This window comes from Stegostoma tigrinum, chromosome 1 (assembly GCF_030684315.1).
Source record: "Stegostoma tigrinum isolate sSteTig4 chromosome 1, sSteTig4.hap1, whole genome shotgun sequence".
In the NCBI taxonomy this organism is placed as follows: domain Eukaryota; kingdom Metazoa; phylum Chordata; class Chondrichthyes; order Orectolobiformes; family Stegostomatidae; genus Stegostoma; species Stegostoma tigrinum.
In genome coordinates, this window is record NC_081354.1 from 73,891,392 (window position 1) to 73,919,082 (window position 27,691).

General features: G+C 39.5%; 1 protein-coding gene across 2 annotated transcripts in view; it reads right to left on the bottom strand.

Moving 5' to 3' along the window:
* wdfy3 (WD repeat and FYVE domain containing 3) overlaps positions 1-27,691 on the bottom strand; it is a 381,322-nt gene that overhangs the window by 219,917 nt on the left and 133,714 nt on the right. The window contains exons 11-15 of one of the 2 annotated variants that reach the window (XM_048527782.2): positions 22,641-22,834; positions 21,903-22,357; positions 17,263-17,346; positions 9,555-9,732; positions 1,940-2,154 (exon numbers count right to left, since the gene is read on the bottom strand). In XM_048527782.2, coding sequence (XP_048383739.1) covers positions 1,940-2,154; positions 9,555-9,732; positions 17,263-17,346; positions 21,903-22,357; positions 22,641-22,834 — 1,126 coding nt within the window. The remainder of the gene's footprint in view (positions 1-1,939; positions 2,155-9,554; positions 9,733-17,262; positions 17,347-21,902; positions 22,358-22,640; positions 22,835-27,691) is intronic. The other variant, XM_048527789.2, reaches the window with a different exon arrangement.

Consider the following 27,691-nt stretch of genomic DNA (forward strand, 5'->3'; position numbering starts at 1 on the left):
TAATCACTAAATTCCAACTTCCCATAGGATTGAATCTCAATTTAAATATCAAATCTGAACCAAGTATACTAGGCGAGTATAAAGCAACTTGCATTTTTTTAAACAACCCTTCTGGGCCTTCACACATAGTAGTAAGAATACAAGAAGTGAAGTCACTGGCTGGAGATGTTCCAGCTAAGTTTATAGTGACAATGAAGCTAAAAGGCAAAAATCCAGAATGAAACCAAGTTACAACAGGGTTCTAAAGATACTGAAGGATCAGTATCGGTAACAGGCCGATCAATAACAGTGTCAAATGTTGTAGATAGAATGAAAAGGGTAATGTACTTTGGTCAGAGTAACAGCATATATCATTGTAATTTTGTACAAATGTTTACCAGGAAGCAGAAGCCAAAGACAAAGGTACAGGAAAGACAAGACAAATATTTGGGAGACAAGAAAATAATAGAAAATAAAACACATGGCTCAATAAATAGAACAGAAAGTTACTGGATTTTTCTTTATGAAAGAGGTAGTAGCACTGTGTGTGGATGTGGTGGTTGACTACCCAACAACAGGAAACCATTTCCGGTCTCCATTAGATAGTCAGGCTAAGACAAATAGGAGCAAAGGAGTGAAAATCTGGCCTCACGGATAAAATTAAAGGTGACAGACACGGAGGTGATAGTGCAATTAGAGGGTGAGCTGCATGTTGAATTATGACAAGAATTAGATTTCACATGGATGGGAAAGGTGTTGGAGAGGAGCTAACAGCACAGACACCTAAACAGATGGTCTAAATCTTAAAGACAAAGATACCCATGTTAAGAGATGAAGGGACATGGGGAAAACGTATAAGGAAATGACAGGTGCTAGAGTTATGAAACCAATGGTTACCTTTGATTTCCAGGGTGAGTTTGCAGCAATGGATAAATATGGCAGAAGACAGTCCAATTCAAACATCAGTTAGTAGTACTTATCTCTGAATCAGAAAGCTTTGGGGTCAAGTTGCACTCCAGTAGAAAACTACACTGCTACTCGGAGAGAGCTGAGATGACAAACTGAAGCTCTAAATACTCTCAAGTGAACACAAATACGCCCACAGCCACACTTTCTCCTCCTGTGAGCAGGAGACTTTGCCCTGGTGAACGGGCTATTAATCATCCTTCAACTGTCATTAAAAATAAACTCTGATCATGACCACATTGCAATTTATGGCAGCTTGCTGCACAAAAATTGTCTGCCATGTTTTCTACACTAGTGACCACATTTCAACAATACTTCACAGATTGCAAAACTCAGACATTCTAACATCATGCGAGATCTGTTTCTCTTTTATGTCTTGCTCCGAATCAAATTGATTTGGTGGTGGCATAACTGATTGCCTGTTATAAATGCAAAAATATGGATTGTTGGGGATAGTGAAAACAGTTTGGAAAAAGCTGGCAAAACAAAAGAATAGGGAAAAAAAGGTCAGGAAAGCCCTCTTAGCAGGGAGAAGCAACTGCGATTTATATTTGATCAACAGGGTACGATAACTGCTTTCGTTCCTCAATTGAAAATTGGCTCTGTCCACCTTCAAATTACTGGTGGACTGGTGAAGGCTAGATGGGGTTGAACAACATCGACATTTGCCATTAGCTCAGAAATTGGCCGTAGCAGAGAATATGGAGGAAGTGGTGAACCTTACTGCTTTGTTTATTCTATTTGTGAACTTACTGTATAAGTTTGCCTTTCAGTAATGCTCACTTAACGTAAAGCTGCCACAAGATGAAGACTACTGCCACAAGATGAAGACCCACCTGACAACTAATTTTCAAAAATGGAGAAGATTTGACAGAAGGTTGTTAACTACAAATTCAACTTTTCTAATACTGCTGTGACAGATTCTCTATGGTCTTCAATACCTTAAACCTAAGATTAATTTGAGGCTTTACAACATGCTATGTACACAGCTTACCTCAGGACTACTGGTTCTAATGACTGTGAAGCCAATCTCTCAAACATTCTTTGGAGTGGTGGGTGAAGAGGATGATCTTCATCAGATAGAGCAGAACTACACCTTTGTAGAAGTCGTGCAAGAAGCCCTGCTTCACACAACACTTGCTGATTTCTCTCTGAATGGATGAGTGACTGTAAGATATTAGCCACAGCAAGCTGAAGATCTATTGCGTGCTAAGACAAACAAGAAACAGTAGTTAAAATGCAGGGTAAAGAAAACAACCAATCCAACTCCTAGAACATAGACAGGACAGCACAAAAACAGACCCTTCAGCTCACCATGTCTGCACTATGAAGTCATTCTAAACTAATTCCATCTGTATGCACGTGGTCATATCCCGTCGTTCCCTGCCTGTTTATGTCTGTCGAAATATCTCTTAAACATTGCTATCATATCTGCTTCTATCACCTCCCTTGGCAGCACATTCCAGGCACCTACTACCCTCTGTGTAAAAAAAAACGTATCTGACACATTACCTGTAAAAACTTTCCCCCCTCTCACTTTAAATCTTTGCTCTTTAGTATTTGACATTTCCACCTAGAAAAAAAGGCTGACTATTCACTCTGTCAATGACTCTCATAATTTTATATACTTCTTCTCGGTTGCCCCTCTGACACTAGAAGAGCCCAAGCTGGTCCAAACTCTCCTTATAGCTAACACATTCCAATCTAGTCAACATCCTAGTAAACTTCTGTTTTACCCTCTACAAAGCTTCCACTTCTTTTCCTCTCCTGTGGTGGCCAGAATACTGTGAACATGACGCAACTGACGTTTTATATAGCTGCAACATGATTGCCCAAAGTGATGAAGGCAAGCATACCATAAGCCCTCTTTACCACCTTAGAACTGTAGAATCCCTAGTGTGGAAACAGATGATTTGTCTGACCAAGAGCACACAGACCCTCCAAACTGCATCCCACCCAGACCCATTTCCCCAATCCATACCTGGAACCCTGCATTTCCCATCCATCTAGACTGCAGATTTCTAGAAACTACAGCCAAATTAATCCAGCCAAATCACCTAACCTGTAGATCTCTGGACTGTGGGAGAAAGCTCATGCAGACAAGGGGAGAATGTGTAAACTCCACACAGTCAGGCAGTCAGTCACCAGAGGGGGGAAATTAAACCCAGGTCCCTGACGTGAGAGGCGGCAGAGCTAACCACTGAGCCGCCCATCTTATCAACTTGTGTTGCTACCTTCAGGGATCTATCGACTTGCACACCAAGATCCCTTTGTATATCAATGCCCGTAAGGGTCCTACTACTTATTGTACATTTTCATTTTGCATTTAACCTTCCAAAACGCATCACACTTGACTTGTCCAGATTAAACTCCACGTGCCACTTCTTCATGTTCCAGTTGATCTATATCCTGCTGTGTCCTTTGATAACTTTCTTCATTATCTACAATTCATTGTCACAGTACAATTTAGCTACAAACTACAGAAGAATTATCCACAGCTTTGTAACGTTCTGATATCAAAAAGAATCGTAATTGAACATACTGTCCACAAGATTTTTAGCAATGAATACATTGTATTTCTATTTCTAGTTTACACACTTCTGACACAAATAACCAAATTCTTTCAATACTGAGCTCAGTCATGATGTTTTCATTATTTTTGAAACTCTAGTCAATTTTATGACTACAGAATACAGTTAACAATTTTTAAACAAACATTACATTTGTAACTCACACGAATTGTAACAGGATATTTTTTAACAAGTTTTAATTTTGTCATTTAATAGCGAGTTTTAAGAAGATTTGTAGCTCAGGTTGAGGTTCTGGATGTGAGTTTGCTCACTGAGCTGGAAGGTTAGTTTTCAGACGTTTCATCACCATTCTAGGTAACATCATCAATGAACCTCCGACAAAGCGCTGGTGTTATGTCCCGCTTTCTATTTATCTGGTTAGGTTTCCTTGGGTTGGTGACGTCATCTCCTGTGTTGGTGATGTCATTTCCTGTTCTTTTTCTCAGGGGATGGTAGATTGGCTCCAAATCAATGTGTCTGTTGATGGAGTTCCGGTTGGAATGCCATGCTTCTAGGAATTCTCGTGCGTGTCTCTGTTTGGCTTGTCGTAGGATGGATGTGTTGTCCCAAAGTGGTGTCCTTCCTCATCTGTATGTAAGGATACGAGTGATAGTGGGCCATGTCGTTTTGTGGCTAGTTGATGTTCATGTATTCTGGTGGCTAGCTTTCTGCCAGTTTGTCCAATGTAGTGTTTGTGACAGTTCTTGCAAGGTATTTTGTAGATGACGTTCGTTTTGTTTGTTGTCTCTATAGGGTCTTTTAAGCTCATTAGCTGCTGTTTTAGTGTGTTGGTGGGTTTGTGAGCTACCCTGATGCCAAGAGGTCCGAGTAGTCTGGCAGTCAAATTGGTTGCAGATACCGACACTTACCAACAGGTGCCGATAGACCCGACCCCACAACTAGAGAACCGAATCACAGCCTTACTCAAAAAACTTCAAAAATCTGGAGAATTAAACAAGAGAGACTTCCAAAAAATGAAACCAGATGGATCCAACACACCACGCTTCTACGGACTACCAAAAATTCACAAACCAGGAGCCCCCCTCAGACCCATAGTCTCGCTACCTGGAACACCAACGTACAGATTAGCCAAGGAACTACACCAAAGACTAAAACACCTAGTAGAAGACTCCCACCACTCCATTCGCTCCACCCAAGAATTCCTGAACACCAAAGACACCAAGATAGTAGAGGATGAAATAATGGTCTCCTTTGACGTAATAGCCCTGTTCACATCCATCAACATCAACCTGGCCAAAGAAACACTGACTACACTATTAGAAGAACCGAAGACACATACACCAGACACCACCAACCTCATCAGCAAGGACAACATCAAGCTAGTGGACCTATGCCTTACCACCCACTTCACTTTCAATAACAAAACCTACAGACAAACCAACGGTACACCCATGGGATCTCCGATATCAGGGTTCGTAGCAGAGGCAGTAATGCAGAGACTCGAACAAACAGCTCTGCCAATCGTCCGACCCAAACTTTGGGTCCGCTACGTGGATGACACCTTTGTCATCACTAAACAAAACAAATTAGAGGAAACCTTCAAGATCATCAATAATACCCTTTACTGGCATAACATTCACAAAAGAGGAGGAAAACAACAACAAACTGCCATTCCTAGATGTCACAGTAGAGCGAACAGCCAATGGGGAACTTCAAACCAGCGTCTACAGGAAAATAACACATACGGACCAAATACTGAACTACAGGAGCAACCATCCCAACACCCACAAACGAAGCTGCATTAGAACATTATTCCAACGAGCCACCACACACTGCAGCACAGAAGAACTACGCAGAGCAGAGGAAAATCACCTATACAGTGTATTCAAAAAGAATGGGTACCCTATGAACACAGTCCGCCGATTCCTCAGCAATAAACCCAAACAAACAGACAAAACGGGCCCAGAAACCATAACCACTCTCCCCTACATCAAAGACATTTCCGAAATGACTGCCAGACTACTCAGGCCTCTTGGCATTAGGGTAGCCCGCAAACCCACCAACATACTAAAACACCAGCTAATGAGCTTAAAAGACCCTAGACAGACAACAAACAAAACGAACGTCATCTACAAAATACCTTGCAAGAACTGTGGCAAACACTACATTGGACAAACTGGCAGAAAGCTAGCCATCAGAATACATGAACATCAACTAGCCACAAAACGACATGGCCCACTATCACTCGTATCCTTACATACAGATGAGGATGGACACCACTTTGGGACAACACATCCATCCTACGACAAGCCAAACAGAGACACGCACGAGAATTCCTAGAACCATGGCATTCCAACCGGAACTCCATTAACAAACACGTTGGCTCCAAATCAATCTACCATTCCCTGAGAAAAAGAACAGGAAATGACATCACCAACACAGGAAATGACATCACCAACCCAAGGAAACCTAACCAGATAAATAGAAAGCGGGACATAACACCAGCACTTCATCGGAGGTTCACTGATGATGTTACCTAGAATGGTGACGAAACGTCTGAAAACTAACCTTTGTCATTTAATTTTTTATACTCGTTTCAGCTTTGTGAGCAAGGCTAACTGTAGAATTCAACTTCAAAAAATTCAGAGGAAAACTAAAGATTGTCAGCAATGCTTCTGCACGGAATGCAAGACATGATTTTTATTGGTGGTGCAACCTTTTAGATTAGTCATTTTTTCTTAGTCAGATTAAAAAATAGCCTCGACAACATTAAGATGAGAACAGAGCAACCTACCCAGTTTCAAGGCCAATAATCACTCCTCAGCCAACATTATTCATCTAGTTATTTGGTTAAGCATTTTACTGCTATTTTGTGGGATCTTGTTGCACATAAATGGCTACTAAATGACTACCCTTTATAATTTAGTTGGCTATAAAGCAGTTTGAAATTTTCTAATGCCACAGACAACATTATCTTACTTCTGATGCAGTGATCCTCAGAGAAGTCAATATGTGGCCCCTCATGGAAAATATATTTCATGCAGTAACAGAGGATAAAACAGAAGTTCTTGCTTCCTTAAACATACAATGGTATGAAGTATAATGGATCTAATAATATTGTAACAGTATGGTCAGGATTGTTAAAAACAATTATCAATCTTCTTAATGTATTCAAATCATTCTATTCACTGAGCACTGATAAGTAGGGATCAACTGTCAGTTATCTATCTCAAATTAAAGGGCTTACTAATTAGAAATATTTTGACGTGCATTTGAACACACCATTTTCCTATGCTCTCTTTCTTAAGTAGCTTTCATTCTAAAGGGGTTCAAAAATCAAACAAGCTTACTGCTGGAAAATAATTGTTCAGAGGAAACTCAAAAAAGATGTATTTCAAAAACAAGTAAATTTGTTATATGTCACACTTGTTTCACAGAAATTACTTGAACAGCTTCTTTAAGCAGCTTTGTTACCATTTCAGTCAAATCTACACCGAAAAAAAAAACACTTTGCCTTAACATCACTGCTGTCAGCTTTGTCTTATGCAAAGTTATATGCACATTATGTTTTTTCTTAAACAACAAAAAACTTAATTTTGTAACTTCTACATTGAAACAGAATCCTGGGATGATCTCAGTCAACAAGTTTTTTAAGAAACAATCCAACAGATGGCAAACTTTAGTTAACATTTATGAGCATATACTACTTCTACGCAATTAGCACCGTTTAAACAATAGTCAACAATGTTGTTTTAGGTATTATTTGAGGAATTATTTTATTGAAGACAATTAAAATTTGCTTTATGCACACTAATCCTGACCATCAAAAGGCTAATGAACAATTTTTAAAAAATATCAAGTAGTTTATGCAAGCCTGTCATAAATAGCAATACTTTCCATATCTAATACATTTATATAGAACATAACCATTCAAATATGCTTGAGTGAAAAAAAAGGTTAAATCAAATTAATTTGTACTTTTATATCATATTTGACTATTGCTTTCAGATATTTAAATAAAGATACGATTGGGCATCAAACACAGAACACGAATGAGAAACGGTTGATCAGTCATGCTGGATATTCAGATATCCAGATTTTACTGCAGCTCTGTTATTTTCCAGTTCTAACAGATATGGATCATGACACAAAAAATAAAATAACAGGGATACCACATTTCAGTCCAAAAAAGTTATCAGTTGTTGCAGTACTGAATCATACAGATGAGATAGGAGCAAGTTGTAAAGCCTTAGTTTGTGCTTATTCAGGTCCTCTCAGCTAGGAAAGAGATTTCGTGGTCTGAAGGGTGGTGGGATTGCGGATCATAAAGTAGATTAATTTGCTATTGTCAATAAGGACATTTCTGTAATTGTTTGGAGGGCTGGAAGTTTGAAGGACTGCAGAAAATTGATTTTCTCAAGTCCTGTGAATACTATTTTTCTTTAAACTGATCACTTTAGACATGAGGCAAAACAACGTGCTCCCAGGAATTCTGATCTTGTGAGAAACTTCTGAGGGAGTACATCACAATGGTCCGTGAATGCCTGCCTCTACGGCGAACTCAGAGACAACTATCCTTGTTCTGTCCACGTGCCAAAATGCCAAACTGAATATTTCACACATTACCATTTGGCTTTCAAAAATTAAGAATTATTGACCAAAAAGAGTAGTTTGGTTTGTCCCCACAAGTGAATTTCTGCAGAGAAATCGGTTCTCCTTTTCCTTTCCCTAGTGTGCATGTGAATGGAAGTGCCGGTGTTGTTCTCAGTGGACAAAGTCATTCAACACCAGGTTATAGTCCAACAGGTTTATTTGAAATCAGCAGCTTTTGAAGTGCTGCTCCTTCATCAGGTGAAATGGCCGTGGGACTGGTATATATGTCAGGAGAGTATTGTCAGTGACTCATTCACCTGACAAACAGGCAGTGCTCTGAAAGTTTGATTTCAAATAAATCTGTTGGACTATAACCTGGTGTTGCGTGACTTCTGACTGGTGTGTATGCAAACATGTGCCTCTATGTGCTGGATTATTTAGAGGGGTAATTATTTACAGTTTCATATTATGAACAGTATGTGTTAACTAGTTTGACATGTTTGAATTTTATAATAATAACAATAATAATTATTATTGTTATTATTATTAAATGAAGAAACTTGTTTAATGGATCTTTTTACCCGAAACATAACAGATACATTATATAAATCGGTCACGTTGATAACTGGGAAAAACATTTAAATTTATGTTGTGAACAGTGGAGCAATGGGCTGTGAGGGAAACAAAACACTTCTTAAATCTAAATCTTAATGCCATACAGTTATCAGCTAAAAAGTCCGTACATTTTTTACGTAGAATGAGATCAGTATTGAATTTGGGTGGGATAGAATTCCTTGATAGTACTCCCAGCACATGTGGGAGTAACCTTTTAGGTTATAAGATAAAGGAAAACAAAATGTGGAAATAAAATGGTAAACTGAGTAAATTGTCAAAAGAGAGAGATTAATGAGTTGTAGGTGCAATTTGGTAAACAGTTTTGCAAATTAATACCTGAACTTCATGCTCACTAGGTGTTAAAATATCAAAAGTTAAACATTATTTAGGAAATTAACTCATCCAGCTCGACTGCTGATGATAACCATCACAGGGTTAAGGCCTCCACAATCTTTCGGGTGGATTGCAAAACAGGCCTACCTGCTCACATCCATTCCTGACAAAACTGAAGGTTCTTGTCCCTTCACCCCTCTCACCAAGGAGCCAATATTAGCCTTAGTATAAAGAAATCATGAAATATTTTGTTCTGAAGCAATAAAAGGAATCAAAACATATGGCTGTTGATGTCAAGTCAATCATTAAATTGAAGAGGCCATTACATGAAAAACTGATGGAAAATAGATTTAATATTGGAGAAAAACAGGGAAGGGAAGATTTTACTTTATTGCGATTTTTTAAAAAATCCCAAGTTCAGCTGAACATTATGTTTAGGACGATACATACATCTATTCATTGCAAAGTTAAACTAGTCGGTGGTGAAAATTCTAACATTTCAGTAATATTTTTATTTCTAAATCTCATCTTTCCTACCTCAAAGTGTTCACTGACACTCACTGACACCAACAGGTCTAACATTGCAAGCACAGCTCCAGGATGTATTATGACTGGATCAGAAGAATGCAAGGAAGTCAGCGCATTTTGTAGCTTCACTTCTGTGACAGACTTGGCTGGAAACACAGGAGGCGTTGATACTGTGTGATAGCCTGGCCTACAAAAGAAATAAATACATATCCATTGCCATATGATCAGTTTAAAGCAAAGAGTTATAAACTAAAAATCTCCAATATTTCTGTATTTTTGCAGATATTCAATCATATATACTTATTTGCATATTCCTATTATATGGAATCAAATCATTCGGAATTCAACACGCTAGCCCTTTTCATCAAACAGTCACAGTTCCCCAAATAAAATGCTGCATGGCATCTGTATCCTGATACTCAAATATAATAAACAGTGAGATAATTAGACAGCAACCTTCATCTGTAGAATGTCTGGTTTTCACACTTCAAAATGAGAGTCAAATATATATTCAGCATCATGAGAAGAATACACTTCAGGAAAGAATGGTCCTTTAAATATTTCAGAGATATTATTCAGAAAACAGAGAGAGATGCATTACCTTGCTGATATATTGATCAAATACCACTTTTTTTTGTTTTATAATCAATATCTTTCTTTCCTTTCCATAAGTTATCCATCTTTAAATATCTAATTGGTTGTGATTTATCAACAGTCAAAGGCTTCAAATTAAGTTACAAAAAGGTGAAGAAACACAGTAAAGTACACGCCTCATTTTACAATGCCAAATCTAGCCAAACTATTCAATATTCGGATGCCTTGTATAGTTTCAAATCATCAGTTTCCAGATATCAACATTACAGTATCTGATATAATCGTTTTAATTGATTTTAAGTGAGAAGAAAAGAAATGAATGCCATCTATTGTCTACAGTGTAACACTATTAAGCTTTCAATGAAATATGATAATCATGGTGCAATAGAAATATACAATTTCCCGTTGACCTGTTTTGAAATGGAGAAAGTTAATTGTTATAATACTTAAATACCCGACGTAAACTTGGGAAAGGTGAAGCACTTTATCCAGTGTAAGCCATTGGAAAAAAGACAAGATGATCAGAATGATAGAACATGTGTTAAAAGGAGTAGTGCAAGAATGAAAGGTTTCATTTAACGGAACATTGTCACAGGAAGGAGCAACTTAGATACAAATTACTACAGATTATATAATTTTTTATGTACTACTCAGTGATAAGTCTAATGGCTAGTATGTGGGTGAAGAGACTTAGTATGCTTTCTGCTTGTGTACTGTTACATGTCTCATTTTCAGACCACAATAATGGCCAGCAGCAATCTAAAAAATACAACCAGTCTCTCTCTATCAGTGCAAAGTCTCTCCAACAGCAAGTTCTCAGGTGATTCTCCTCGTAAGAACATACAAAATGTGGGTTCCTCACAGCTAGGAGGGTAATGCTTCAGAGGATTTTGAACATTTGCCCCCTCAAGACATTTAAGTCCACCAGCAGGTACGTAGACATGCCCTCGCACTCATGAAACATATTTGCAGCTATGGACAAATAAACTTCATTGATGTAAGGATACCTCAAGACAAGCAAAGACGATGGGAAGAATCCTGACAAAAATATTCTGCAGAGCCTGAAGGCAGACTAAGATCTAAACTGAAGCAGTCCATTTTCAAATGCAGCAAGACGTGGACAATACCTAGGTATGGGCTGAAAAGTCCGAAGAAACATTTGTGCCACACGAATGCCAAGCAATGTGATATCCAATTAGAGACTGAATCTCACCACCACGCCTTGACATTCAATGGAATTACCATAAAATCCCTCACTATCAACATCCTGAGCATTTTCACTGACCAGAAATTCAACTGGATTTGCAGCACAATCGTAGTAAGACAGCAAGTCAGAGGCTAGGAATACTGCAGTGAGTAACTCACATCCTGACTCCCCAAATAGGGATGGGTAACAAATACTGGCCAGTTACACCATTCCCAACCAGTGACTAAAAAATGTGGCATTGAACAGTGTTTTGCATTCCTTTGCACTATACAAGGGAGGTTGACAGGCAGATCAATGATGTATGGACCACTCAAGGTCTCCGTAAATTTTGCTTCAAAAAGGTGTTTGCCGCTTGGAATCTCTGCTCAAAAGCTAAATGGAATCTATCATACCAGGCAAGTGAATGGCACAAACAAAATGATGGCAAATCTTTGAATGGCATGTTGGAACATTAAGACTACTGGGTTAACAGAAGACTTGCAGCTAATTGATAAGGCACACAAGACAGCTTTGATCAACATGGAAAATTGGTTGAACACTGATACTGCTTCCTTCCAGAAACCAGGCTCGTCAATAACAGATCACTGACAGAAGAAACACAAGTTAAGCATAGGCTTCGTCAAAAGTAATTTGTTACACTTGATAACAGACCCTCAGTCCCATTTCACCAGTGGTTCAGAATGCATTGTCTCAATCAGCTACTCAACTAAAACAGGACCAGTTAACTCTGAACATCTATGATCCAATTCAATGCTCCAATTGAGGTGAAAACCAATTCCAGAAGATCACTGACACTGCTATTAAGTCACAAGATGTTCTGGGACATCCAAGGTCAGAACACTAGCACCAGCCAGATCTCATCATTATCAAGCATCTCTCGCTGAACAGCAATCTCATCGAACACATATCACAGAACTGATAGTGATGGAGGCCACTCTTGTGGCACAACAGGATTAGGATGCAACAGTTGAAACTATTACAGTCAAAGCAGAAATGCTATCCCTATCTCATCAGCAATAACGCCTACCTGGATAAAAATCAAAATCTCTCTCAAAAAACTCAATCGAGCAGGCACACTCTGGTGTTCCCACAGAAAAGTGGAAAAACAAAATGGTTCACACTTAGAGAAATCATTTAGAAAGCTGCACAATCAGCACAGCGCAGCAAGAGTTGAAAAACATTGACTGTTTTGAGGCTAATATCAGAGTAATGGGTCAAGATATTGAAGCCAAGTGACCACTCAAAGACAAAGGGATCCAAACATCTGAGATTCAAGAGACTAGAATACATAAGGAACTGTTCAATGTCGACTGGTTACAACTTTAACAGAATTTCTAGAAATCCTTTGACCGAGAATGCTAGAGATATACATAAAAGAGTCATTCCCTTTTTGATTCTATTACTAAAGAAAATGGCTCCAGTAAAGACAAAGGCCAGGAAGATCACTGACTTGGAGAGTGAAGGCAGTACTTTGAACTGTGCTTTAGGAGAACACAGTGGCCACAGATAACCTACCTGCGACTACAGAGGTCTATACTGCACCCATAATGTAATCAAGCAAAACCACTGGCTTGCTTGCCAGGGACTACCAGGGTCTGATGTTAAACCATCTGAACCCAGCATTCCTGCAGCATCTCCACAATTTCAGTGTGCGCTGAAGGGGGCACTACAGGATAACTGCAATGTTTATAACTATTGAGACATCACCCTGTTAAGGGTTATTGGAAAAAAAGATTCATCCATACTGCAATAGTCAAAACAGATTTTGTGTAATGCTTTTACCCCAAAGCCCAGTATAGTTTCCTAAGTATCAAGATACACAAACTTCCCTGTCCAATGTTGACAAAAGCAATGTCATGAACAAAGGTGACCACTACATATGGTCTCCATTGATATCACCAAGATATTTCACCATGTGACCAAATGTGACCTAATTAAGCTGCTAGAAAATACTTGATGTCCACCTAAGCGGCTCAGCATGATATTCTCTTTCCATTACATCATGGACAAGGTCAGCTATGTCACTGCAACATAAGAATCTTTTGAGATCCACTATAGGGTGTAGCATGATAGTAAACAAAAATAAACTGCAGATGCTGGAAGTCTAAAACAAAAGCATAAGTTGCTGGACAAAGTTGGCATGTCTAGCAGCATCCGTGAACAGAGCACAGTTAACATTTTGGGTCCAGTGACACCTCTTTAGTAGGGTGTAACCAGGTTCTGCACTTGTTACGCTTCAGCATATTCTTCTCTATATTATTATATACCATCAAGCATCTGCTACCTTCCTATAGAGAATGTCTATTTAAATGCCAGAACCGACAGAAAGCATTGCAGCCTTGCTCATCAGAGATCCAAGTCAAATGCAAGCCTAAGTCCTCTTCTGAGATTCTTTACACCGATGCTGCTGCACTAGCATTCCATACTGAGGAATATGTTCCATGGGAAATGGAGAGACTCCCTCGTGTCTAAAGAGAGCTTGGTCTGGTCATCTACATGTGGAAATCAAAACGTCATGGTGTCGGATATTGCAACATTGGTCTCCATTGGTAACGACAGTGTGACACTGGAAATTACTAACCCATTCATCTAAGCCCCACAAACACCTACAATTTGTCACTTGAAGCTGAAACAAACACAAAATAAAGAAGGTTCAGCTGTTATGTTCAAGCTACGTAAGAGTGTGTGGGATAACACCCTGAGTGGTTATACCAAATTGCAAGGCTACTTCCAAAACCCACTCCTCCTCAATGGCGAGACCTGGTCAACATATGCTAGGTAAGAGACAAGGCTGAAAATTTTCATCTTCATGCTCTCAGACGTCTCCTCAGAATCTTTTGACAGGAAGAAGTCGCCAGCTGAAAAGTGCCAGTGTGTGCTAACTCCATCAACCTCCACTAATTGTTAATAAACATCATCTCCATCGGTTCAGCCACATTGGTCAGAACACATGTAAGGGCAATGGAAGTAGTGAGCAGAAACAAGAAGTTCAGCTGGTCAAGATGTGGGCCAAAGAAAATAAAGGTCAGAAAATCATGCGCCTTCTCAGCCACTGTCTTGGTCCATAACAAGACGATCATGCCAAAGTGAAATGCTTAAGTGGCACTGGGGGAAGCTTAAATTTGAAGACCATCGCACAAATTAACATCTTGGAAGTTGCAAAACTGCCACAGACTGCTCACTTTGGACTGTATTGCAACTTTAGTTAGCATTACATGCAGTCATCATATCGGCGCCGCCTCTTGCTCCCCAGAGGAGCTCGAACAGTTCATCCACTTCACCAACACCTTCCACCCCAACCTTCAGTTCACCTGGGCCATCTCCAACACATCCCTCACCTTCCTGGACCTCTCAGTCTCCATCTCAGGCAACCAGCTTGTAACTGATGTCCATTACAAGCCCACCGACTCCCACAGCTACCTAGAATACACCTCCTCCCACCCACCCTCCTGCAAAAATTCCATCCCCTATTCCCAATTCCTCCGCCTCCGCCGCATCTGCTCCCACGATAAGACATTCCACTCCCGCACATCCCAGACGTCCAAGTTCTTTAAGGACCGCAACTTCCCCCCCACGGTGATTGAGAACGCCCTTGACCGCGTCTCCCGCATTTCCCGCGACACATCCCTCACACCCCGCCCCCGCCACAACCGCCCCAAGAGGATCCCCCTCGTTCTCACACACCACCCTACCAACCTCCGGATACAACGCATTATCCTCCGACACTTCCGCCATTTACAATCCGACCCCACCACCCAAGACATTTTTCCATCCCCACCCCTGTCTGCTTTCCGGAGAGACCACTCTCTCCGTGACTCCCTTGTTCGCTCCACACTGCCCTCCAACCCCACCACACCCGGCACCTTCCCCTGCAACCGCAGGAAATGCTACACTTGTCCCCACACCTCCTCCCTCACCCCCATCCCAGGCCCCAAGATGACATTCCACATTAAGCAGAGGTTCACCTGCACATCTGCCAATGTGGTATACTGCATCCACTGTACCCGGTGCGGCTTTCTCTACATTGGGGAAACCAAGCGGAGGCTTGGGGACCGCTTTGCAGAACACCTCCGCTCAGTTCGCAACAAACAACTGCACCTCCCAGTCGCAAACCATTTCCACTCCCCCTCCCATTCTCTTGATGACATGTCCATCATGGGCCTCCTGCACTGCCACAATGATGCCACCCGAAGGTTGCAGGAACAGCAACTCATATTCCGCCTGGGAACCCTGCAGACATATGGTATCAATGTGGACTTCACCAGTTTCAAAATCTCCCCTTCCCCCACTGCATCCCTCAACCAGCCCAGTTCATCCCCTCCCCCCACTGCACCACACAACCAGCCCAGCTCTTCCCCCCCACCCACTGCATCCCAAAACCAGTCCAACCTGTCTCTGCCTCCCTAACCGGTTCTTCCTCTCACCCATCCCTTCCTCCCACCCCAAGCCGCACCCCCAGCTACCTACTAACCTCATCCCACCTCCTTGACCTGTCCGTCTTCCCTGGACTGACCTATCCCCTCCCTACCTCCCCACCTACACCCTCTCCACCTATCTTCTTTACTCTCCATCTTCGGTCCGCCTCCCCCTCTCTCCCTATTTATTCCAGTTCCCTCTCCCCATCCCCCTCTCTGAAGAAGGGTCTAGGCCCGAAACGTCAGCTTTTGTGCTCCTGAGATGCTGCTTGGCCTGCTGTGTTCATCCAGCCTCACGTTTTATTATCTTGGAATCTCCAGCATCTGCAGTTCCCATTATCTCTGCAGCTCTGTAAAACTTTGGTTAGACCGCACTTGGAATACTGCGTCCAGTTCTGGTCGCCCTATTATAGGAAAGATGTGGATGCTTTGGAGAGGGTTCAGAGGAGGTTTACCAGGATGTTGCCTGGACTAGAGGGCTTATCTTATGAAGAGAGGTTGACTGAGCTCAGACTTTTTTCATTGGAGAAAAGGAGGAGGAGAGGGGACCTAATTGAGGTATACAAGATAGTGAGAGGCATAGGTAGAGTTGATAGCCAGAGACTATTTCCCAGGGCAGAAATGGCTAACACGACGGGCCATAGTTTTAAGCTGGTTGGAGGAAAGTATAGAGGGGATGTCAGAGGTGGGTTCTTTACACAGAGTTGAGAGAGCATGGAATGTGTTGCCAGCAGCAGTTGTGGAAGCAAGGTCATTGGGGTCATTTAAGAGACTGCTGGACATGCATATGGTCACAGAAATTTGAGGGTGCATACATGAGGATCAATGGTCGGCACAACATCGTGGGCTGAAGGGCCTGTTCTGTGCTGTACTGATCTATGTTCTATGACAGTTTAAACAAATTGACCCTAAAGATGGTTCTTAAATTGAGCAGGTCACATACAATTTTAAAACACTGGACTGCACACACCAAGTAGTGGGATTTGAATGTCTACTGGAATTGACATTGAAATGCTTAGCCAAACAACTAGTCAGGGACCTTGTTGGCAAGTGACCATTCACCGCTCGTGGTATGCCATATTAATATAAAATCGAGGGTCTCTCAAAGGTTTACCAATGTCTTTTAGGGAAGGAAATCTGCGATCCGCACTGGTTTGGCTTACGTGACTCCAGACTCTCAGTAATGTGGTTGACTGTTAAATGCTCTGTGGTCAATAGGGGATGGGCTATAAATGCTCACCTGGCCAGTGACATGTGCATCCAATGAATTAATTAAAAAACAAACTTAATTTGAAGATACAATCAAGAAACCAGCAAGTCCCTTCATCATTAAGTTGTTGGAGGACAGCAGCATAAAAAATAGCAAGGCAGAAATTAATCAAAAAGGAGAATATACATTAAACACTCAGACTGAAGTATGGAAGATACACAACGACATTACAAATAGGTGGTGCATCAATATTAGAAAGAATGGGCTTAATTATCCCTGCTGGGCTAATACCTTTTTCTGGACAGAACTGGAGTACTCCAAGGAGAGGGAAGGGATGTCTCATGTGTCAAGCAAGGCGGAACTTGTTCAGCAAGACTATAAACAAAAGAAAAGCAAACACTGTTGGACAAAGATTGTTACGGAGAGAAATCAAGCACAAGTTTGTTAGTAGAATCACAGCAGGATTGCAAATTGGTTTGAGGAAACATTTTGAAAAGCAGGACAAAAAGCAGTTTAACATGGATGAAAAAAACAAACAGAAAAAGGGGTGCAAAGATGAGAAACGAACCAAGTTTCTAAGTGGATATGATTATAACCTTCGCCAAAAGAGCACAAGAAATGCCTGAATACATACTAAATAAACATTGCTACATTAAATATACTTTTTTAAAAGGTGGCAGCTGTTTCAATTGCAGGGAATTTAAGGTTTGTATTTTTTAAAACCATGCAGCCTGAAAAATATTTCAACCAGCTGTTGAGATAGCAGTATGTTTATTAGAACAAATTTGACTCAAAATACGAATTCACACAAACAAACCTGTACACTGCCTACAAAATGCTCTTAACTGGAAACAGCTATCAGATGGGCTCACTTACAAGTCTAAAAGTTCTGGGTTCAAAGCACAGACATCCAGTAAATGTAAAAATGCTATATAAATGAAAGCTCTTCTTTTAACCTCTTTAGTTGAAACCATTGAATGTATTCTTTAAAATATATACTCTTGAATCAGTTAAATCATAAACTAAACACTCCGCTTCCATTTGATTCTCAGTCAAAACGTAATAAAATGCATGTATAATATTGGACTTCAGAGTTCAAGGCATTATTTTTCAGGAAACTGAAAAACTAGGGTAACAATTTTTTGCCTCAAATCCCTACAGTGTGGAAGCAGGCCATTTGGCCCATCAAGTCCATACCACCCAGTCCCAAACACATACCCTATTCCTGTAATCCTGAATTTCCCATGGCAATCCACCTAACCTGCACATCCCTGGACACTATGCGCAATTTAACATAGCCAATCCACCTGACCTGCTCATCTTTGGTCTGTGGGAAGAAACTGGAGCACGTGGAGGAAACCCTTGTGCAACACAGGGAGAACGTGAAAACTCCACACAGTCACCCAAAGCTGTAATCAAACTCAGGTCTGTGGCACTGTGAGGCAGCAGTGCTAACCACTGAACCACAGTGCCAAAATTTCTAAACAAGGACTTCGACCAATTCCTTTTTAGCAATAATCACTCCAGTATAAATTATATGGGATAAGTGGGGCCATGCAGGTACTTTGTGACACTTCACTGAGGAACACACAAAATGATACCCTTGTGTTATAACCATTAGTCCATTATAACAAATTCAGTTGCGAAAACATTTCCCCTTTGAGCCCCACTGATCTCAACTTCGTTGTGTCATACAATGCTGCTGATTTAAGTCATTTACTTACCACAAATCTAAAGGTACATTTATCCCACAACCTGGAAATATTTTGCTTATGTTCTTGCTGCTTATTTCCAAGGGCTGTAATACCTACATTATGTTCATAATTATATATTTCCAGGTGTCAGATTATTCAATCCCTAATACTGGCTATGCACCATGGGCAGGACGGGCTCAGCAGAAGTGATAACACTGTTATACAAACAGCAGGGAGGGTGCCAGGAATCCAAACCCATGAGGTTTAGTGGCATCAGGTCAAACAGGAACAAGGCAATCTCCTGCTAATCACCACTCCACCATGCCTCTGCAATCTGATAAATTAGTACTCCTCCAAGTTGAACACCATTTTGAAGAAGCACAAAGAATGGTAACGGTATAGAATGGGAAATACATGGAAGTATCTGATACAAACAGCATTTCAGTAGCACCACCTGAAACTGAGTTGAACAAGTCCTGAAGGACAGCTGCCAGCTCGTGAGAAACAGCCAACAGGAGAAAAAGACCCACTTGATTTCCCCCTTATCAACCTACCTACCCCAGATGTTCCTTTCCATGGCAAAGTTGGTAAAGCTGACCTAAACACAGTATCTGTGCAGACTTTGATGTCATCAACCATGCCAACTGATATTGATTCAGAACAAAGCTGAAGCTCAAATCTATTTGAGGTGCTACGAACTATAATATCAATCACAATCATCACTGTGATCTCCATGCCATATTAACTGCAACAGTTAAAGGTACCATCCTTCTTAAGGGCAACTGAGATGGATAATCAGATATGCTGGCTAAGTCAGTGGCATCCAGTTCTCATTGATGAGAAAATCATGAAGATTCTTTTTCCTCTAATAATTGTGTCCAACAATTAAATCATGCATATATCTGGAAACTCATTTAATTATTTTTCCCCAGATTAGAATGATTTATAGACAATATCATGTGCACCATCAACTCCTTGCTGACTCTTCAACACCAATGCAGATCAATTCACAAACACTCCTGCTTTCTCTAGTTTAGAGAATTTTCCCTTTGTCTCAGAGGAACTTCCTACCTTGAGCACCACTGATCTGCTAAAAGCTAAGTACATTACATCCACAAAATTTACATAATCAACATGGTGTACCATTTCCTCAAATAAAACTTTTCAGGAAAGATCTCTCTCATGATTTCTTTTGTCACCTTGGCTGAGAAATTATCTCTAACATTTTATTCACAATGGATGTGAGATATACTGGCCTGTAACTCATGGGTTACTACCTTGCCCACTTTTAGAAGATTAGAAATAGTTGTAAAATATGACCAAAAGAATGTGACCACTTTCACTAGCCACTCCTTTGATATGCATGTACAGAATTCATCCAGCTCAGATGCAAGTCATCCTCTGGCTGCATCATTCTACCAGTGCTGTCCAATACGAAAATTCTATTTTACTTTTGCGCTGGTCATCAGCCTGCTTCTACCAACTGAAGGTCAACTACATTAAAAAAAAGTACGCAAACAGATTTTCCAAAGCAAGATATCTATGGCATACAGTCACTTGATTGTATATCATCTTTGAGATGCCAGACTAGCTCAATTATTAGTTTTGTTTTACAATTATTAATCATTCGCTGTGAACATGTAAACAAGATTTCACATTTCCTCTAAAATTATTGGTTAGCCATTTCCTAATTTAACTGACCGTACCAGCTTCTTTTTGTTTAAATGTTCAGTCCATTATATTCCTGCAACTTTCACCCTCATTCCTCATCTTATTTCCATTGCCAAGTCAATCTCTACTTTTAAGTCAGGTTCCTTAGAGGTATATGTCTGTTATGAATTTAGTGCATAAAATTTCTAAATTTGATCACTTTTATGGCATGTCTCTCCCCTCAAAGTGCATTTTTCATATAGAAATACTGTGGTAGTCTCCAAAAGCAGTAATTATTCCAAAAAGTAATCAATGTAAGTGTGGACTTAGCAATAGAAACGCATGTCGAGACATTGCTGAATTCTAAACTTAAAAATGCTCCTAACAGTCAAGGAATGTAAAAACAAAAGTCAAAGATTCAAAAGAAGTGGGGAGTAAAAAATCATCCCTCAACTGGTCTGGTTAATTACTTTCAGGTCACTCTTCAAAAAATGAAGAGCAATTGAAAAATACACAAGGAATCACTAAGTCTCCGCACTGTGTTTCTGAAGAACTGTGATACAAAATATTATTTCAACTGTACTGATAAACATGACATAAATAAATTTGAAATTTTACAAGTTTAGCAGGCTTTCTTTGCAAGCGACAATAAAAGCTTGCAAGTTCTCCGAAAAAAAAAGTCCAAGTTAATAATATTTTGGAGAAACTTTACACAAAACAAATTCGTTACAAAGAAGGCATCTACTTATCTCCAAAATTTTGATTCCAAGATTTGGCCAAAGCATCAGATTCACAATAAATATTCAACTGAAAGACAAAGCGGATGCTGTAAATCAGGAAAAAAACGACAAAATTGCTGGAAAAGCTCCGCAGGTCCAGCAGTCTGAGAGGGGAAAATACAGAGTTAATGCTTTGGGTCCGGTGACCCTTCCTCAGAACCTGAAACGTTAACTCTGTTTTCTCCATCACCGATGCTGCCAGACCTGCTGAGCTTTTCCAGCAACTTTGCTTATGTTCCCAATAAATATTCTACTGCTAATAAAAACCAAATAAAACTTTCGTTGTTCTTGTCAAGAGGATAAAACCATACAGAAAAGCAAATTTATTTAGATATAAAATGAGTAGTTTTATGAAAAAGACATTAGCAATGGATAACTGCAAACCATAAGGTCGAAGATAAAACTGCCAAAAAAAAGCGACAGATCAGTTCTGGATTACCTAAAAAAAGACATAGTGTCAAAATTTAGCCCCCTGATAACATACATACATTACAATTCTATGAATTATTGTAAAATGCAAGCCGCTTTTTTCAGGTACTCTCTCCCAGAACTTTAACTATAGCAAGCATCCAACTATCTAATATACTATATAATATATCTATACTAATATTAGTATACCAACCAACAAAACTTAGCTTATTCGATATATATTTGATACAAAACATAGAAGTTACCAAAATCCATTATCAAATCTGAAATATAAGGAACTAACTATACTAATACACATGCAATGTTTGTTAAACATTATAATTTTATAAAATTTTAACATCGTAAGCAAAATTAGGAAAGATCAAAATGACAATCTTACCTATCAAAAGAGTCTGTGGCCATTTTGTAGAGACAAGAAAAAACTTTACTACAATATTTCAGTGTTGGGCAAACTGATTCCAATGGTGCTTCATCTTCAAGCATTCTTTGAAATGGTTGGATATTTGAAGGACAGCAAGTGACCGAATCGAACTGTCGTCTATGTGAGAAGCAACCAAGCAAACGCAAAGCATCTGCAAGTTTTTCATACTGAATTTCAGTTTTGAAAAAATGAGAATTAGCAGGTTCGTAACGCATTGCAGCTGTTAATGTACAAATAACTGTATGCACCAGTTCAAAGGCGCGGTCCGAGTTCACATTTTCCCACACTCCCTTGGGTTCATAACTCAAGGATTTCTCCAAGGCAACCAGCAACGACGTGACATAAACAAATCCCCCAACTTTTCGGAACACTGTTCGGGTGCGGTGACTTTCTCTCAGCACAGTGAGAAGAGCCTGCAGAGACACGCATTTCAACAAAATAAAAATGCAGTTCACAGAAACATTCATTATAGTCAACCTAAACATATTAATTTATTTCACAATTCATAAAACAGATTTAGTTTGACCTTATTTTTCTTCCAAAAAACAAAAACAGGCAGCCAACCAACGTGAGCCATGCAACACCAGATAATCATGTGACACAGTATCAAATCTGAATGATTCAAGCGGAAGGGTATAATCAAAGAAAGAACAATAATGGAAAACAGAATCTAAAACTTGATAATTGTGTACTCACTGTCAGAATATCAGTTTTGAGTTGCAGTTCTGCAGATGAAGCAGTATGCATTAGTCCTAACAATGTTCCCATATCGTCTTCTCCACTAGGGGACAAAATTAATTGCTGTATAATCATCAGCGCAGGTTCCCGACATTGTGGGTACTTAACTATGTTGTGCACGCATCGTGCTCCTCCAAACTCCCGGAAAACACCTAAAAAGACATGGAACAACAGTTGGTTTTACATTATTTTAATCGCCTTTGACTAAAACATTCAATGTTTTCTCCCCAAAAACGTCTGCTTCTGTTCCAAAACTGCTTGATTACAAAATAGGATAGTTGGTCATGAAATAGGTCATGCCTTTCCTTTAGGCAGAGGTTTGACATGGGGAATTGGAAATCTCAGGAAAAGAAACAAAAAAAAAACAAACATGTGCATTATTCAGAAAAGCAAAGCTATTCTGTGATACAAAACTATCGTTCTGATCCCAAACAGACTGCCACATTAACAGCATTAATGCTATCATCTGGCTAAGAACCAGTAACGTTGCTTATAGTTGACAAAGTTTGGGATCACAGGTACTTGCCAGGACTAACATGACAAGATTCAATTGATTTAGAAAAACAAGTCTAACTGTACAAAACTAGAACAGTAATCTACTATAGTATATACATAGCGTGTGTATATCTACAGAAATGACACGCACGCACACACGCCCACACACACCTCTAATACCCAAAACTAATATTAAGCAAATATGGGTAACAGTCAAATCACAGTTGAACAACACTCAGTTCATCAAATAGCAAATGCAGTCAAGACAGATCCTAAAAATATCTCAGCAGCATTCCCTAGACATTACTGCCACTATAGATTAATAAATCTAATTCAAATTTTGACTCCTTTGCAAAAGATTCCAATTCTTCATTTTGAATACATAGCTGTGAAACCCTCCCACCAGCCACTCTGCCATGCATGGTTAAATGACTGAGCCAGCAGGATACGAGCAAACCGCATTTCACTGGGTTTCTGCTGCTGCACTCCAGGACCTAACCATGGACACAATTCTGGATATTTTGCCGATAGCTAGCTTCACTGAGTTAATTCTACCCTTGGAGTTTCTTTGAGCTCTAATATTTCTCAGCTGCCCCCCAAAAACACTACACGTGGATTTCTTTTAGCTCTATTCTCAGCTGCACAAAATGACTAGTGGCCTCGAGGGAGTTCTGTGTCCCAAGTGCCTGTACCTGCTAATGACAATACTTATACTGGCTGAAGCCACTTCTTTGCTTCAGGCTGTAACTAACCTTCCAGAAAACACAAAAAATTGAAACTAGAGAACCTGGCGAGTTTTGAGAAGATTTGTAGCTCAGGTTGAAGTTCTGGATGTGAGTTTGCTCGCTGCGCTGGAAGGTTCGTTTTCAGACGTTTTGTCACCATTCTAGGTAACATCATCAGTGAGCATCTGACGAAGCGCTGGTGTTATGTCCCGCTTTCTATTTATCTGGTTAGGTTTCCTTGGGTTGGTGATGTCATTTCCTACATTAGTGATGTCATTTCCTGTTTTTTTCTCAGGGGATGGTAGATTGATTTGGAGCCAATGTGTTTGTTGATGGAGTTCCGGTTGGAATGCCATGCTTCTAGGAATTCTCGTGCGTGTCTCTGTTTGGCTTGTCCTAGGATGGATGTGTTGTCCCAATCAAAGTAGTGTCCTTCCACATCTGTATACAGGCAGAAAGCTAGCCACCAGGAGACATGAACATCAGCTAGCCACAAAACGACAAGACCCACTATCACTCGTATCCTTACATACACATGAGGAAGGACACCACTTTGATTGGGACAACACATCCATCCCCGGACAAGCCAGAGACACGCACGAGAATTCCTAGAAGCATGGCATTCCAACCGGAACTCCATCAACAAACACATTGGCTCCAAATCAATCTACCATCCCCTGAGAAAAAACAGGAAATGACATCACTAATGTAGGAAATGACATCACCAACCCAAGGAAACCTAACCAGATAAATAGAAAGCGGGACATAACACCAGCGCTTCGTCAGACGCTCACTGATGATGTTACCTAGAATGGTGACAAAACGTCTGAAAACGAACCTTCCAGCGCAGCGAGCAAACTCACATCCAGAACTAGAGAACCTGCTTAAGATCCATACATGTCCATGGCAACACGGTCAGCTCTGCTCTCCTTAATCTGATGTTGACAATTATGTACATCTTAGTTACAATTTTGTATTGGAACTGAATATTAAGCTAATTTAGCTCTGATTCCCAAAGTCTTTTATTCTGATTTTATTAAACAAACATGGATAACCTCTTGAAGGACCATGACCTCCAACTATAACAGGCTTCAAAATATTTTAATCAAATTTATCCCATTTTCTATTGGTAAATTCAATTTGGAACACTAAAAATAGCACATGGAACATGAATTAGATATTCACAAAGCCCTTTACATTTAAAATATTTGGCAACCTGTTTTGGAATAGATATGAGCCAGAAGCTGTGTATGCATGTCATAATCAGATCTCTAACTGATGAAATCCATTTCAAATTTATTTCTGAAATTGCATTATGAACTGACAAATGATTAGCGTATCAAATACTTCCATGAAAATACTTAAATTTTAACAATAATGATAAAATTAAAATCAATCTGAATAGTAATTTTTTCCACACACATCAACCTGAATAGTATATTAGATTGAAAATCAACGTGCTTGTCCTTTTGTTTAAAACACGGCTTGCAATGTATCTTGCTTGGTGATCCTGCAATAATTTAAACACTAAATGCTTTTGTTTGTTTCTTGATCTGGCTAACAACAGCTGAAAAGGAAATGCTCTTTCCAAACGACATTTAATGAAATTCTATGACTTTGTTCATATCAATTGAAGAGCTAAACTGTGTAAAAAAGCAGAATGAATACAGATTTAACTTACATGATTCACAAGACCTATCATTAATTGTTGATCAACCTTCTATCGTGAAATCTTCCCTGATAAAAATGTTAAATAAAAACAAAGGACAGTGAATGCTGGAAATCTGAAATAAAAGTGCTGGAGAAATTCAGATGTGTAGACAGAAAAAGTTTTATGAAGTGAAGTTTGACAGTAGAAAATTGGATAAATTTAATTGTAGAAATTAAGTGCTATTTTTACAAAGTAGGAATCATGATGTTTGTCTCTACAGATGCTTCCAGACCCGAATTTCTCCAGCACTTCCTGACAAATAGGTTTCCTGCAATGTAGTTCATCATGAATTGTTAATAATATGCATTATTCAATTCTTTAAAGCTTTACCAAATTACATTGTGGTCTGCTCAACTGCATGACCATACATTTTTCAAAGTATTTTCCTCAGGTTTCAAAAGACAAAACTGGATGGTACATAGCAGCTTGGATTGAAATATGAATTTAATTTCAAGACATATACTCAAAAATCACTAAACGTGAATTTCCAAAATGTTTTATAACAAGTTTTGACATTCAAACTCAAAACGAATTTCCAATTAAATGAAAGGAGCGTTGAATCTGCTGAAAACATACAAGTATACATATAGCTTTACTATTTGTTCAATATGATTCTTCCTATAATCAATTACACTAACCATGGACAGAGTCAAGCTCAATTCAAAAGGTAACAATGCACAATTTAGTAATTTCAATTAGGAAACAAAAAGTCAAAACTGAGTAATTCAGATTGTTTCAGGATAAGATTCACCTGGACGTTAAAAAGCAGCCACACCACAACTTTTCTAAACGTAGCAGTATTCAATCACTAGCTTTCTACAATAACAATGTTGTGTGCTTACAGTAATATATGGCTAGACTTGGTAAGGACAGATTCTTAATACAGGAAATAGTGGGGTTTTTTTCATGCCATTGGTTAGATGCCAATGTTGTGGTTGCACTACAAAATCTTGGCTAAGTGCAAAACCATCTCAGGAGTACAAATCTTCAGTACAACAGCTGGAATGAGTCAGTGCTCATAGTCTTAGCTTTACCCAATGTCCTGATACCAGACTGCTCTTCTGGCATACCCGTTGAACCTTTCGATAACTGTTTGAAAACTGAGCTGTGATAAGTGACTGCATTGGAGTAAGCTTAGCATGAAGAAGCCCTCGCAAAATTGAATTCAATGGGAAAATCTTCCACTGGCTGGAGTCATAACTTGCACGAAGGAAAACAGCTAAGTTTGTTGTAGAACAATCACAGCTACTCCAGGTTATCTTTGCAGGAGATCCTCAGGATAATGCGTACTAGACTCAACCATCTTCAGCTGTTTCATCAATGATATTCTCTTCAGCCTAATGTCAGAAGTGCGATGTTCACTGATGATTGCATAATGTTCATCACCACTTGGAACTCTTTAGATACTGAAGCAGTCTATTTCTGCATTCAACAATATCTGACACTGAGGCTGATCGAGCATCAAGTAACATTCACAACACCGTTCCAAGCAATGACCAAGTCCAGCCAGAAAAATGCAATCACTACCCTTTGACAAAGAAGGTATTTTACTTCTGCTGAATCTCAAACCATCAGCATTAGTTTCCAAACCTGCAATCTCTATCACCCATCGAAGGAAAAAGGGAATCGACACATGGGAACACAACACCTGCAAGTTCACTTGCAAGCTATACACCATTCTGGCTTACAACATATTGCTTTCTCTTTAATGACAATCGATCAAAATCCCTAAATCCCTTTCCTTACCTCACAGTAGTTGTTGTTTTAGCGCATGAGCTAATGTGTTTCAAAAAAAGCAGATCTTTAAAGGGCAATTAAGCATTCAGCCTTTACCAACAAGCGCAACATTCTGAACGAATGAATAAATAAAATGTTTTTCCCCGAGTGACAGCAGCTAATGGATAGTAGGATAATTAAGAAAAAGCTCTAGTGACAAGTTTGAATGTTATCATAACGGCACAACCTTCTATTAAAGAAATTACTTTTTTTTTGAAAAAAGTCCTCCTCCAATTAAGTTCTGCGGTGTAGACTAAAAGTCAATCTACCATGTACTGTTCTGCAGAAAAATAGTTGGAATA